Source organism: Mastigoproctus giganteus, chromosome 6 (assembly GCF_048544385.1).
Source record: "Mastigoproctus giganteus isolate SK-2022 chromosome 6, ASM4854438v1, whole genome shotgun sequence".
NCBI classification, from domain to species: Eukaryota; Metazoa; Arthropoda; class Arachnida; order Uropygi; family Thelyphonidae; genus Mastigoproctus; species Mastigoproctus giganteus.
In genome coordinates this window covers 172,417,120-172,432,001 of record NC_143580.1, presented here as the reverse complement: position 1 = coordinate 172,432,001, position 14,882 = coordinate 172,417,120, and the positions used below count along the sequence as shown (strand labels likewise).

Sequence of the window (14,882 nt, the reverse complement as noted above, 5' to 3'; positions counted from 1 at the left end):
GGAGCGTTCTATAGATGTCTCTGGCCACATCGATTTCAGACCCCGAGGAAGGGAAGTACGAGCCCTCTGGAAGGCTTGCGAGTGATAGTTCAAGTGTTGGAGGAAGAAGGGGAAATTAGAAGTTAAAGGGTTGGGGGCATCCATGTGGAGGGAATTCACCCTCCACATGGGAGGACTGACAAAAATAAGAAAAGGTTTGTGGTTGTAGGGTCCACCAGGCAAAGAAGTTGGGATGGGAAGTGGGCGGGAACCAGGATTGTAGGGGAGAAATGTCATAGGGCCAGGGTGCCTTATGTGGAGAGAGGGAGACTACGCTGTGTAAAGTGCTTCTGTTTCGTGATCCCATAACGGCCAGACCAGCTGCAGCCGGTGTCAGTTAAGCCCACATCATGCCACCTGGGGGCACGACGTCTGCAGGGCAGGAGGAGTTTCCTACTAGGTTACTCCCGCTGCTGTCAAAGAGGGTCTGCTAGAACCACACACACACACACACACACACACACACACACACACACACACACACACACACACACACACACACACACACACACACACACACTTCATGCACTCAACCCAATTGCACACCTGTCATGCTTACACAAGAGACACATTTTTTTAACAAATTAGAAGCAGACTAGAAGAACATATAGCACAGTTCTCACTCTCACACATTAAACATCTTACATTCATCCTAATTCAGAAACAGGAAGCAAGTGCCAAATAAATAATACCACTACCTAGACCAGTGGTTCTCAAACTTTTTAAAGTGAAGGCACCCTAAATCCATTATGAAAAATGCCCAGCACCTGGTGCAATGGGCGCTGGCAGAATATTTTGTAAGGTGGTGCTGTTTCAAATACAGTGTACGCGACGGACGGCTCGGCTCGGCTGTTCCGTATATGTAGGTGTATGTACATAAACACTGCGACGCGTTCAGCAATTATTTCATGACGACTTCTAATTTACACAGTTGCATGAAATTCAACCACCTTTTGTAGCGACGGCCACGATGTAAGCGCATGCTAAATTTGACGTCGCGGCACTCCTATAAAAAGTAAGTGGCACCCACTCTGAGAACTACTGAACTAGCCATCACTTTTATATACCTTATATTAAGTCACCGGCTCTATAATCAAATCAGCCGATCGCTTTTTTTTCAGTCACTTATAACAAGGCTGAAATTTTGTCCATAGTCCTAATTCGCGTGACAATGCATTCTATCAAAATTTGAGCTAAATTTATCAAGCAGTGCACCATGCAGCCATTGCATGTCTACCTGGATTTACACCTGACCCAGATTTCAGACATTTTCCCCACTTCTTATATAATTAGAAGGGTGCAATTTTGTAAACAATCTCTTTTGACGTAATCATACTTTATTTATAAAAAATGTATGAAAATTATATTCATAAAAATAATAAAAATAAAAAAATAAGAAAATAAAAACTAATGTAAAAAATAAGTTTTTAAAAAATATACCTTACTGCAACATAAAATGCCTCATTTTATGTTGCAGTAGGGTAGAACTACGGTAAAGGCCACACCATAGATTTTATCGGAATTAAGGTATATTTTTGAAAAACTTATTTTTATATTATTTTTTTTATTGTATTTATTATTATTATTTTTATACTATTCACCAACAAAATCAGTCACCACATAGTTTACACGTGATCATGGCATGGTTGTGAATTCGTTTCTTTTAGGTTTCCAACATATACGCATTCACACCCATGAACTTACGCATCCACATATAAGCATTCACGCCCATGAGCAATAAAATACGCATACACAAAAATCACATATGACATAAATATTCTGCGAATGATATATGTGAATATTTAAGTTTACATACATGAATATTTATGTCACATATGATATAAATATTCACATCTTTAATCTTTATTGTATACAAACATGGTATATACAATAGACCCTTCACAGCAGCAATGCCAGGGGTTTTACATTGGTTGGTGGACAATAGCTTTGGGGGAAGGGAGCCCACATCGAAGTTCGGGCTAATCCCCCAGTGCCAACAATAAAATAGAATCAATGTCAGATTATTTACAGAATATATGCTTTTGACAGTATTTACACTGAAATAATAAAGGTATTCATATTTACATTATGTTATATTAATATTTATATTCATAAAGATATTGTTGACTTTATTTACAACATATTCATAAAGACATCGTGCTTTGAACAATATTTACAATATATTGGGCATTATTATTATGCTGCCCTTATCAATGTGCACTTTGCCTGGCCAAGGTCAGGCAAAGTGCACATGACATTAATATAAATATTCTGTATAAAGGAGGGCGGTTATATACATCATAATTTCACGTTACAAATGAAAATAGTAATTCCTATCTACATGTACAAAACCCAGAAAATAATTCAAATTTAATATAATTCAATTTAACATAAAAAGTTCACTGCGTGGGAAACATTCTAGCAGGCCTGTCAGGTTTGGGTGTTGTCACACTCGGATATAGATGCTTGTCTAGATAGGGGAAGACGTCACAGTTTAGGTAATAGTAACATGGTTGCTTCTTATCGTCCCAAAAACTTTCTGAGTAAACTCAGAGAAGGTGATGTAATGTGCCTCATCAGAGATGAGTATTTGCTCATCTCCACGTTTATTAGGACCAATCTTGGTTATAAGTCTACATCTGGGGGCAGCCATAAAGAGCATGAGCGCAATCCTCATCGGCTCCACAGATACATTTTGGATCCTGTGTGAGACCCAGTTTACACAGCTTTGTGTTCTTCTTGTTGAGAGGGCATGGCCTCTCAACAAGAAAGTGGTATATTGTCCTGGGGAAAACCAGGAAGGTGGTTTAGGGGGAACTACCGTTGACTGAGAGGAGGAACCTCCTAGTGACTTCCCCTTTGGTCGACCCTTTTGATCTAGTCTGCCAGTGCTGGAAGATTAAAGAATATATCATTTCTCTTTCGTGTTTTATGTCTGCTTCAACGTCCAATTTCCAGCGAATGCATTTCCACTCCTCGAACGTTCAGTTTCTATAAGCAGAATAGAGCATCATTGTAACGGTCGCTGAGCACTGAGTTTTGTGATCATAGGTTTCTGTGCTAGAGCTAGTACAGCAAAAAAAAACTATCCCGAATCAATTTCTCCTCTACGCTTCTGGCCCTTCTGAACGATTTTTCTCCAACTATAGTGGCTGTTTTGTTTGGCAATATGCTTTTGAATGATCTAAGGCGTCTCTTTCTCTCAAAAAAATGTGGTCGGCGCCTTCAGGATTCACCTTTTACATCTCCTTCCTCTTCCTGCTTCCATAGAACTACAGTGATCCTTTTTTTTTTTTTTTTCAGAGTTTCCGAAATCCGTCTAGATGTGTGCATTCTGCAGGTTTAATTTATACAATTTATATCCATTCGCTACTATAACACCCCTATATTATAAATATAGTTGATATTTTACATATCATGTGATTATCTTATAATGTCTCAATACTTTTACATAGCACATGCACAAGTATTTACATCAGATTTTTGCAGTTCTAACGTTTAACTGCCTTCTAAATCTCATTACTAATAAAAATAAACAGGCACAAATAACAGAATGAGTTAATGCTGTAAATACGACGTTTCTTTTAGGTTTCCAACATTTAGATATGCAGAAATTGTTCCGTAGGCCCACAAGCTGAATTACACTTAGTAAAATTACTGAAAAACTATAGCGTGAAATGAAAGGTTAATTTTGTAATCGGAAATTATAAACAAACTTTCCGGGATACAGACGAAAGAGATTTTCATGACGAATTGTGATGCGTGTAATCACGTATAAAAGTTCATAATCGTCTGCTTACATAAAGGATGGTGCCAACCAAGTCATCTCTTTTAAGTTTCTGGAATTCATAATTATACTTTACATTCTGTTTTAATTCTTTACTTGAATCAATATTAGGATTAACTTTTCAATATTTTCCATACATTAGAATCAATCTAAAGCTGAAATCCATAACATGTTCAGAGCTCGTGAATCTTTTCATTTATGTATATTAATAAAATGTAGTAAATTAATACAGATTTAATTTTTCAATTAATTATTTTAAAGCACTGTTTTCGTTGTTTACCTCCGTGAAGAAAGCAATAACTTAGCTAATGAATTAAAAACAATATACATTTCCTTTTATCTAATTAATATGCACATACTTCATAAACAAAATTAGAATTAGTACTAATTTTTCAGTCTCTAGAATTGTTTTATTTTTAAAAGCATTGAAGCAACAATCAACAGGACAAAAACGTTTTAAATGAGAGAAATTTTGCTCTTAAGGCATTTATATTGCATTAAAAATGGAAAATAAATACAGTAATTCTACAGAGTAATTTAGAATTATTTCTGTTTTACAATTAAATTCTTAGAGTATAACTGCAATGAATGGGCATGGTCGACAAAATCAGGGAATATGTAACTGGTGAGTTCAATGTTTAACAACTGCTTTGACTAAGAGTACAACAGCTGTCTATAGCATCGTTCCCGTTTGCCATGGCAGGAAATCCCCAACCTTTAGAATAATAATAATATTATTATTATGGCCTGGTAGAGTGCACAGCAGCACTCCACCAGACAAACAGACCATAAGGAAGATAGACAAGCGGTATATCCCACTCAACCTTAGCGAGGAGTCCCCCCCCCCCAACCAGGAGGTACAAACGAAGCTAGAAAGATGAGCAGAGAAGACACTCCATGGCAGACACTACAACGATCTCCATCACAGTCACATTGATAAAATTGCTTCAAATGCATGGCTCACGAGCGGGATGCTCTTCCCCGAGACTGAAAGATTCATGCTTGCCATCCAAGACCAGGTAATCAACACCAGGAACTATAGAAAAATACATCGCCATGGAGTCCGGAGAGTTAGATGACACATGTTGACGATGCCACCTGGCCTGAGAAACGATCCAACACATCACCGCGGGATGCAAGGTGATCACCCAAACTGAGTATACGCATAGACACGACCAAGTAGCCAGGATAATACATCAGAAGCTAGCAAGGAAATACCAGTTGATCGAAGAAAGTGTACCGTACTACAAGTACGAACCCCAGGCAGTACTAGAGACCCCAACCCACAAGCTGTACTGGGACCGCGCCATAATAACGGATAGGACAATCCCGCACAACAGACCGGAATAACCCTTGTAGACAAGAAGGAAAAGGCTACCTCTCTGATTGATATAGCAGTACCCAACACTGGCAACCTGCAGAAAACCCATGGGGAGAAAATCAGGAAGTACACGAACCTAAGATGGGAGATCAAAGAGATGTGACATATGAACAAGTAACGACCATCCCGATCATCGTGTCAACCACAGGTATGGTGCCAAAGACCCTATATAATAGCCTAGCAACATCTCCCAGCGAACACTTACAAAGAACTCCAGAAAGTCGCAATCCTGAATACCTGTAGGATTGTCAGAGAGTTCCTCGACCAACAGTAACATCAGACATAACAACAACCACCCTGTGTACTTGGTAGCAATACCCGTCACGAGGTGGAACCCCAATCAGGGAGAAATAATATAAGAGCAGCAATAATAATAAAACTCCATTGTGATCAATTGTAATCAATCTTTAAGAAATATAGAACTTTCTCATGATATTTAAATTAATCGAAATGTTTGCATAAAATATTCTAAAAATTGATTTATTTTTAATGATACTGATATGCACTATTTTCTGTATAAATCAACATTAGCATTAGCAATAGTAGAGGCATGTGATAGCAAGAAAGCAAGCTTATAGTAGTAGTAATAGTACTTATACAGCATCAGCCAAAATATAATACAAATAAAATCCTAATTTCACACATCCATTCGCTCTACAAGTTTGTCCAGTTCTTCTTTGAATTTATTTAAGCTATCAACTTCCGCAACGACAGATGGAAGTTTGTTCCAGCAATCAACTACCCGCTGGCTAAAGGCACATTTCCGCACTTCTATTCTACAACTGTCTTTCTATATAAATTTAAATAATTTATCCAAGAAAGTTATTTCACTGTCTTTATTGATGATATGCATACCAGTACATGCATATCTGTATCACTATACACCGTTATGCCTTATTACTTTGGAAGGAGCCTCTGTGGCTCAATGGATCCTCCCCGTCAACAAAAAGTGACTATTTCAAACTATCCGCCTCGACCACTGTGGCAGCCAATTCACTTCTACGATCTACATCACGTGCCCAAAAGTAAACTTCACAAGATTAAAAACAAACAAAAAAAAAACATATAAAATTACCAAATCGCGGCTTCCGTTGTATGGTACAAATATTAGAATTTAACTCTGATAAAAAAGATACCTTGATTCCTCACAATCACTTTCTAAACTTGGGAAACAGAAATGTTAACCGTGTGCGGATACACTGCGCAAAACGAGCCGAGACAGATTATTAAATTAATCGTTCCACAGAGTAAAGTTTAATGTGTCAATTCCTTCCTCTGGTAAAGAAAAATTCATTAAAAGAAAGAAAAAATTTTATAATTTCAACCCATAAATCTGATAACCTTATATCCTGTATTGTCTAAATTTCCGAAGTACAGTAGTAAACTCTTTGATGGTATTTTGTGGTTGTCTTGATAGCCTTAATCTCTGAGTCTTCACTATGTGACAGAGGAAGGATTAGTTAGTGATAGTGATAGAAGACAGAGATTAGACCCGAGGCATAGGTTTGTGTTGACAAAGAACTCGGAAATCTGCCAAGCAGGGGCTCATGTTTAGCAGTATTCTCAAAATAGATGAAGGATCAAAGTTGTTTACGGATACCTTCATAAGATACTCACGTAAACAGATATAATATTTATCTATTATTTTAATTATTTCTGTTACAATGGAATGAATTAATTAATGAATTAAGGCAAATAAAAAATACTTGGCACAGTAGAATTTTAAAATTATTTTTGAGGGTTAATATGTTAAGTGTTATATATCTTTTTCTACGTTCCGAAATATATACATATATGCGATTCAATGATAATATGTACAATACTGTAGTCATTCATAGTTTGTACTAGCAAACTACGCAACATTTGGAAAAATCAAAATAATATAGCAAAAAATGGGATCATTATTATATTTCATAATTTTTAGGTCCTGGATCATAAGACACATCTCAGTATTTTCCCATTAAAAGTCAACAAATGCTATCAAAGCATTATCGAAATTGTTGTAGAAATATATTGTAAAAATTGATTTATTTTTCTCTCTCTCGACACACACACATATTTAAATAATTTACCCGAGAAAGTTATTTCACTCTCATTATTAATGATATGCATTATTTGCGTGATATTTGTATCACTGTACACCGTTATGTCTTATAACTTCGTTTGGAAGGAGCCTCTGTGGCTAAACGGTTCTCCCAATACACACAGAGTTTTAAAAAAAAATGTTTTGCACCATCACAGCTTTAGCACTAATACAACCAAACCCACTTGCACAGGTAAACGAAAGAAAACTAAATGAAAATTTCTTATGAGATTTTATACTCAAACAACAACCACACAAAAAGGAGGAAATTTATTTTTAAATTTATAAAAGGAAACAAAAAAAAAGAGAATTTTCAATATGTGTATAATGAGAAATTATGCTACGTGATTATATGAACAACAAACCTTTAACTGGATACATAAACGTACTTATCAAATGGAAATTCCTCCTTCATTAATATAGATAGGTAGCTAAACTTAACCGACAGCAAAAACAGTAACTGCTGCAAATGTATTTTCATTACAGTTCAATTATTGGTAACAATGATGATATCGTTATTATAAAACTGGCATTAAAACTATTCCAAAGCATTAAAAAAAAACACAAACTTCGAAAGATCAATATTGCACTATACTAAAAATGCCGCGATATACTCAGGAATTCTTTCAGGATTACTCGCGGCCCCTGCCGGCTTTTGATTGGCGGTATATACTAGAGTAATGGAATAAATAAATACTAAGAATGCAGTGATAAACTCAGAGAAATTCAAGCCCAAAATAATATTTTTGTAACTAAAGATCAAATCTGAACAGTCCATTAGGCTAACGTTCAGTGCCAGCACCTAAAAGAAATTGCAAAATGCTGTCTCATTATTAATGTATATTGTATGCAAATCTTGTTTATTATAAAATTGAAAGCATGTTTTTTTATGAATTTATTCAGCCTACTTAGAAAGCAGGCTTCAATTTTCTTAATATATCATGATCCGACAGAAATTTAAATGAAGATATGCATAATAAGTGAAAAATTGCTTGCTAAAATGGCATTGTAGTTGAAATAATTGTACTGTATAATCAAAACTAATCCTTTTGAGACTGTATAGCAGGCCTAACATCTCATCAGTAGTTTCAAAAGGTTGGATTCGTCACAGAAATTATTCACTTCTAACCAATTTCTGATTTTTTTTTTTTTTAATTCGGATGTGAGTTAACGTCTCAGGCGTAGCGTTGGATTTTTTTGGCGTTTTTCATCCCAGAACCATTCAACTCAGGACGTGAAGACACACACATACGCACATTTCTTATTACACCCAGTCTACAGAATCCAATAATTATTAACAGGTGTAATCTTTGGCAACACTTCGTGATTAAAATTCATAATGTAAGGGCTTAAAATCTTCAATATCAGTAATAATAAAATTTACTTAGCATAAATGTTTTGGTAAGTAAATAGCTGCGGTCATAGTAGTAGTGACTGTCCAAATATTATTATTATTAGCCATATGGTACAAGGAAGTCTGAGGCTTATGCTGCACCAGCCAAAAAAAAAACTCTGAGTTGCCCTGAGAGAGAAAGAGAGAGAGAGAGAGAAGTAGAAGGAAATCACCAAGAAAGAGAAGAATAATGATATCCAGCTCAAGACCCTGGGTGTGCCAAGCCCATATTGGGTGTGCCAAGCCCATACTCACCAAATGTGAGCCCCTGTGGTTATTGTAAACATGTGGAAAATCACTCCTAGCTACGTTGCTCTTATGGATCTCACCTAATATTGATTTCTTTGCAGACTGCCCGTTTCTAAACAAATCACCACTGCATCGACTCACTTGGCGTTTTCGTGAGACAAGAAGCGTCAATGGCAAGTTGTGATCCAGTTGACCATCGATGCTCACTAATGAAAGGCTGATAACTTTCATTGCTATTTATCGAAATATCTACAAAAATTGCTCCATAAACTAGCTCAGCAAGCCAGAGAGTATCCTAAGAAATTTCACAATGGGCTACACAGCTTGAGGTTTCATCCTCACTGCATCCAAGATAAGTAGAAACTTAGAAACCCAAACTTAGACAGATTACTGTAACGTCGATAGCGTTCATGCAAAGTAGTGTCACCATATTGGACAATTTTTTCCCCAAGACAAAGTCTGGTTCTATCTAAATAGACATGTTAAGAGCCAGACCAGTAGAATATAGAGCAGCGATAATCTACACATTTTTGACGATTTAACAATTGCAATGAGAAGAGGAAAAAATGAAATGAGTGCAGCGGCTATTTCACATTGGTCTTTGGTATTCTAATTGAAAAGCGTTGCTTACCGGTAACTTACTGCAGTTTATCTCATGACCGAACAATCATCAGAAAACATGAATATAATTTCAGATGCTTTCTATGGCACAATATTAATAAGCAAACCATTTTTATTGTTTCCAGAAATTAATTAACATCAGAAATAGTGAATGCCTATTGGCTTTTACACAGTCCAATGTCAATTCCATATCTTCGAGGATGAAAGGTCTGGACACTGAATTGCGCTGTTAATTAAACTTTATTTTGTGTTTCAGATTTTAAGCTTCAAAATTTTACGACTTAATTCTTTCACTTATTTGCTTTGCGATCTTCTGTTACTTTTCTGGGTTGTTTGGCTGAGGGTCAGTAGTCATTTGTATCGCCCCCTTGTTGATCTCGATCATCATCCTAATGACCTTGGCAGTTATGCTGTCACATTTTTTTTTTAATTTCTTACCTTCCTTTTATTTAATTATATTATTTTATTTTATTTCTTTTAATTTGATTTATTTACTTAGTTAATTAACATGCTTATCATTTTCTGTTCACTGGTTTCCTAACTTTATACGAATATTCAGTTTAATAATTTTCTCCTCACTTTCTCACTTCCGTCTATTTTACATTCGTTTTTCTGTCATATATATACATAGATATATAGATCTTTTTTCTTTTGATACCAGTGTTCATAAGGTTGCTTAGTCATTATCGGATGCCTTTTGGAAATCCATCTGCCATTGGCCATTAGATTTCCATGTGTTCGTGCGAAGAAGGTGTAGCCTGCGTAATGTCATGCAAAGAGAGCGTTGGCTTAGATAATGCTCTGTTTTGCAAATAACAAAAGAAGAGTTTCATATTCTGCTCTGACGATCTTGGGTATCGGCCAGATATCGCAATTCAGAATAGAACTTGGTGTTAGAAAATGAAACAGGATTGGGAACTGTATAATGTGAATCTGCATAAAAATTGCATATCGTACATCAAGACTTGAAAATAGTACTAGGGAATTTGCAAATAAGAAAACTTCTGAAATTTTTGCCAGAAGAATCTTTTCCCCAAACAAGTAAATGTTTTAATACTTTATTTACTGTTTCGCTCCTCAAAAGAAGAAAATAGGAATTCGAATAGAGCTCGTGAACATATAGATGTAATTCTAAGCACTATCACTATTTTGCAATTTAAAAAAAAAATGAAATAGTCATTTGTTATTTTCAGTATATCATAGTTGAGACGGCGTAGTCTTTAAAAAATACGCTTCGTTTACTTGTACTTACTCTATCAGAAATATTTGGATGCCATTACGTTTGGGATTTTAATGAGCAAATTAATATGGCGTATGTACACCTTTAGCCCCAACTACAAAACTGTTCGAAAGTGTTCCATGGCTGATTGACAGCATCAATCAGCCATGGAACACTTTCGAACAGTTCCTTGTAACAAGTAACAGAAATTTGTTTTAATTCCTCCTTCAGTACTGTCGCCAGTTCAGCTGTAGAAGAGGTGTATATTGACTAAAAAATGGCCATCATTATGTGCAGTCATTACTGATCTGCTTACATATTTTTTAAAAATTTATGCGCAGTACTTTCTCTACGTATCTATGCATTCAGTGGCTATTGAAAAATAAACAGATGCCTAATAACCTGTTGGATATCCAATGGAGCACGGCTTGAACACTCTATGCCATAAATATCAAGAGATTGCGAAACAACTTACGAGATATGGTCTTCCGTACTCATTCAACCTCATCTCGCAGATGCTCGACAGATTTGATGTATGTCTAGAAATTTGACGTGTCAAATGATGAGGGTCAAATCTTCGGAATACTTTGTAGACAATATCACACACTTCTGGCTGGCGATATGATGCATTATCCTGTCAATAGATAGTCTCTTTCGGGGAACATTGAGAGGTTTATTCGGCCCAACAATCTTCTTGTAATCCACGAATCTTACATTGCATTAGTATGAATTGGGTCTTAGGACCGAAAAACTTCTTACAAAATATTCTTCAGTTTTAGCTGTCAAATTATCTTCCTATCTTTGGCACGTGGTCTAATGTCGTTTTTAAGGCATTAGATAACGTCATCATCTACAAAAAAGGAGATTGCCTTTCGTCAGACCAGCAAACTTTTCTAGTTATCAACTTTCTAATTGAGACTTTCTTAGCCCAAAGTAATATCAGTTTTCAATGATGTGGGGATTAGTTATGAGTGGCGACTAGAATGCTTGCTATTGTATTTCATCTAGCGTAAGGTTCATCACACTGTTTTGCAAAGAAAAATCTGGACTGCCCGGCTATTCTGAGTCTGTGTCTATCGGCATGGTATTCCTGCTGATGTGTCTATTGGGACAGCCCACTAGATTTCGGAGAGAGGACATTAGCCCTCCTGTTGCTAACAACCACTCCTCTTTCAGACTACAGCAAAATATGACGTTATTTTCAATTTTAATGCAATTACTCGTTTATAAATGCCATGACTGTGTGTGTGTGTGTGTGTGTGTGTGTGTTATTTGATTTTTAGGAGCATTAGCAACTAAAGCCATATTGCTCCGGGGGTATGCGGTGGTCATATCCTGACCTTTCCGCATCCTCCGTATTTGGTGGTCAGGGGCTCGAACCCCGGTCTAATCAAGAAGCGTGTGCTACGCACTGCCGCTCCTGCCCACGGAGGCGCCTTTGTGTGTGTGTGTGTGTGTGTGTGTGTGGTAAATACCACCAGTGGCAGCTCAACTTTTCTTTCATTAAGCTGGAACCGTTCATTGTCTACCATTATGGGGTAGATCATATTTCAGTAGCCACTGAATGTATTTATATGCTCGTTCATTAAACGATGTGCTACAGTTATAGACACTCGTTATGATTCTGGAGAAATCTGTATTTAAAATATATGTAGCTGTTACAGCTGTTATATAAAAACTATCTGTCTTAGGACTGCTTCCATTCGATATATTAGATCAAAAGACAGCAATATAGTACTTTTTTGAGAACTGATCATATAATATAAAGCTGTTTGTGTCGCATAAACTTACACCACTCTTTAACAAGTGTTAATTTTGTTGCAGCTAAAATGAAGGTTACTTTGTCTTCGCTGCTTGTTGTCTGTGTATTGGCTATAGTTCCTCTTAATGCATTTGCAAAATCATTCGACCAGTTAGACTCCTTAACGGACTCTCTCTTAAGAGAGGTAGTAGCCCGAATGGGAGGTGAACTCAGCGATCAACCAGAAGATTATCTTTCTTTAGCTCATTCCAAGCAACAGCTTCCTCCTAATAGAGTAGCAAAGCAGTTTGATGTTCATCCCGACCGATTTCGGCCTCGTCATGATGGATTGCTTGGACGAGAACCCTCACTGAGAGACCAAGAATATCTGGAACATAGTTCCCTGTGGGGCCACCAGTATATGCAAGGTAAGAAAAATTAAAAGTATTTTAGCAGAATATGGAACCGACCCTGTATTTATTTTAATGTTTTAGAAGCTAGAATGAGGTGGTAGGACAAAATTGGTATAGAGGTAGCTATACAAAAAGTGCCAAATCTTCACCAATATACTGTATTTATGCATCAAAGTAACTGAGTCTGAAAAAAAAATTGTGGTTGGGCGGATAATAGTTATATGACTATGCTGAAGTGTTACTGATTCAAAAAGTTGTTTAGTGTAATTAATAATTTTACCCACCCCTTTATTTTTGAATATTTCAACTCTAAATGGAAAAAAATTATATTATTTGCAGTTAGAGTAATAATCACAGCAACCACCTAAGAAACTGCATGTTGAAAGGTGCCAAGGATCTGAAAGTCGGGGGGAGGTGACGTTTTGATTATAAAATGTATAATAATTGTAGCAATTGTAAAACTGCATGATAATAAAATAGTCACCTTGAAACTTACCTTCCAACCCCGCGCGGATAATACAATGCGCTGTAAATCACCGTCCTCTCATACTCGATGTAAAAAGCCTGATTTCGAATGTGCTTTCAGTGATGGGAGGAGCTTTTGTTTATTAATTATTATTATCATTATTTATATTTTAACGACTTGGCTTAGTCAAAGATTGCGTGCTTTTTTGTTTTTTTTTTTTCAGGAAGCTGGGTTTTTCGTCCAGCAAACCACAAATCATACACGCAGTTAGAGACGCAATATACTGACGCTTCATAGCCTTAATTGCTTCGGAGCTTATCACACATCTAATCTAAGTATAGTACATCTGAAATCAAACTTTATTGTCATGAACATAAAATAAAAATATGTGTGCCTTATGCAAAAATTCAACCTCTAGAACAATAAAAAAGAAAGGAAAAAGAGAGGTTGTCGGGAGAGGGAAATTGAGAAAAGAGAATAGTTTGGTGAACAATGTCAGTGTCAGCGGCATCATCATCATTTGTGGACAGGGCTGGTGAAGTTCCAAGCATAGGCTGGCTCATGGGAAGGAATACGGTTGTAGTTGGATCGAAACATCATCAATATACAGTAGATGATTGTTTAGATGCAAGAAGTTGTTTTCGGCAAAGGAAAGCCTTGGTAGCGAAGGTCTGCAGAAGAAATTTCTCTTAGGAGCTTATCAGAATTTCTTCCAGTCCAGGAGCAAAGGAAAGAAAAAGGTGTGTCACAGTCTGCCGTAAATCCGCATACAGGCGACACTAAAAAAGGACATGTTCCCTATTTTCAGTATCACTCCAAATACACAGAGTTAACTGTAAGATGGAAAATGGAATTCGGGCAGTTTGGCGTTCCGGAACCCATGCCCGGAAATAAAAAATAACATATACAAGTTTGGAATAAACCCGCAAAAATCATTTTCCACAGATGTTAAAAGAACATTTGGAATGAATTTGTAAGTTACCAGTCCCTCAGGGAGTTATTCTATTAATCTTGCCAAAGACACCCAGCAACGTGACTTTTCGCACTGGACATTGAAAATCGATGTTGGCGTCTTCCTACAGCTGTCATATGAGGATTCCACTTCTGACAAAAGTGCATGTTATAGAATTTTAAGATGACAACCCTCGTAATTATGACCCCTAAAGCACTAAAAAATCTTGCACCTTTTGCACATCAAACAGATGAATCTGCTACTTGTGTTGCACTTACCACAAAAAAGAGTGACTAGCACCGACATTTCCAGCAATTGTGGGAGTGGTGGTGGAAGGGTTTTTGTGCGAAAACTCCTGTTTGAAAAAGTGGAGTGATGTGGCTGCTGTCAATTTGGGAACTGTTTTTGATACAATTGTGCCGTAGGTGGTCCGTTACAGAAGGCAAAACTGAGATGCAAAAGTAAACGTTCACTCGAGTTGGCAGAAGATGCACAAAAAAGTGTGCCACTGAAAGCAGTTATTGAAGCATGCCTGCTG

The 14,882-nt window shown here is 36.7% G+C and overlaps 1 protein-coding gene across 4 annotated transcripts in view; it reads left to right on the top strand.

Moving 5' to 3' along the window:
* Positions 1 to 14,882, top strand: part of 7B2 (Secretogranin_V domain-containing protein 7B2) — a 60,614-nt gene that overhangs the window by 15,153 nt on the left and 30,579 nt on the right. For all 4 annotated transcript variants that reach the window (XM_090376588.1, XM_090376587.1, XM_090376589.1 and 1 more), the window contains exon 2: positions 12,597 to 12,941. In XM_090376588.1, the coding sequence (XP_090232714.1) occupies positions 12,602 to 12,941 (340 nt within the window). In that variant the 5' untranslated portion in view covers positions 12,597 to 12,601. The remainder of the gene's footprint in view (positions 1 to 12,596; positions 12,942 to 14,882) is intronic.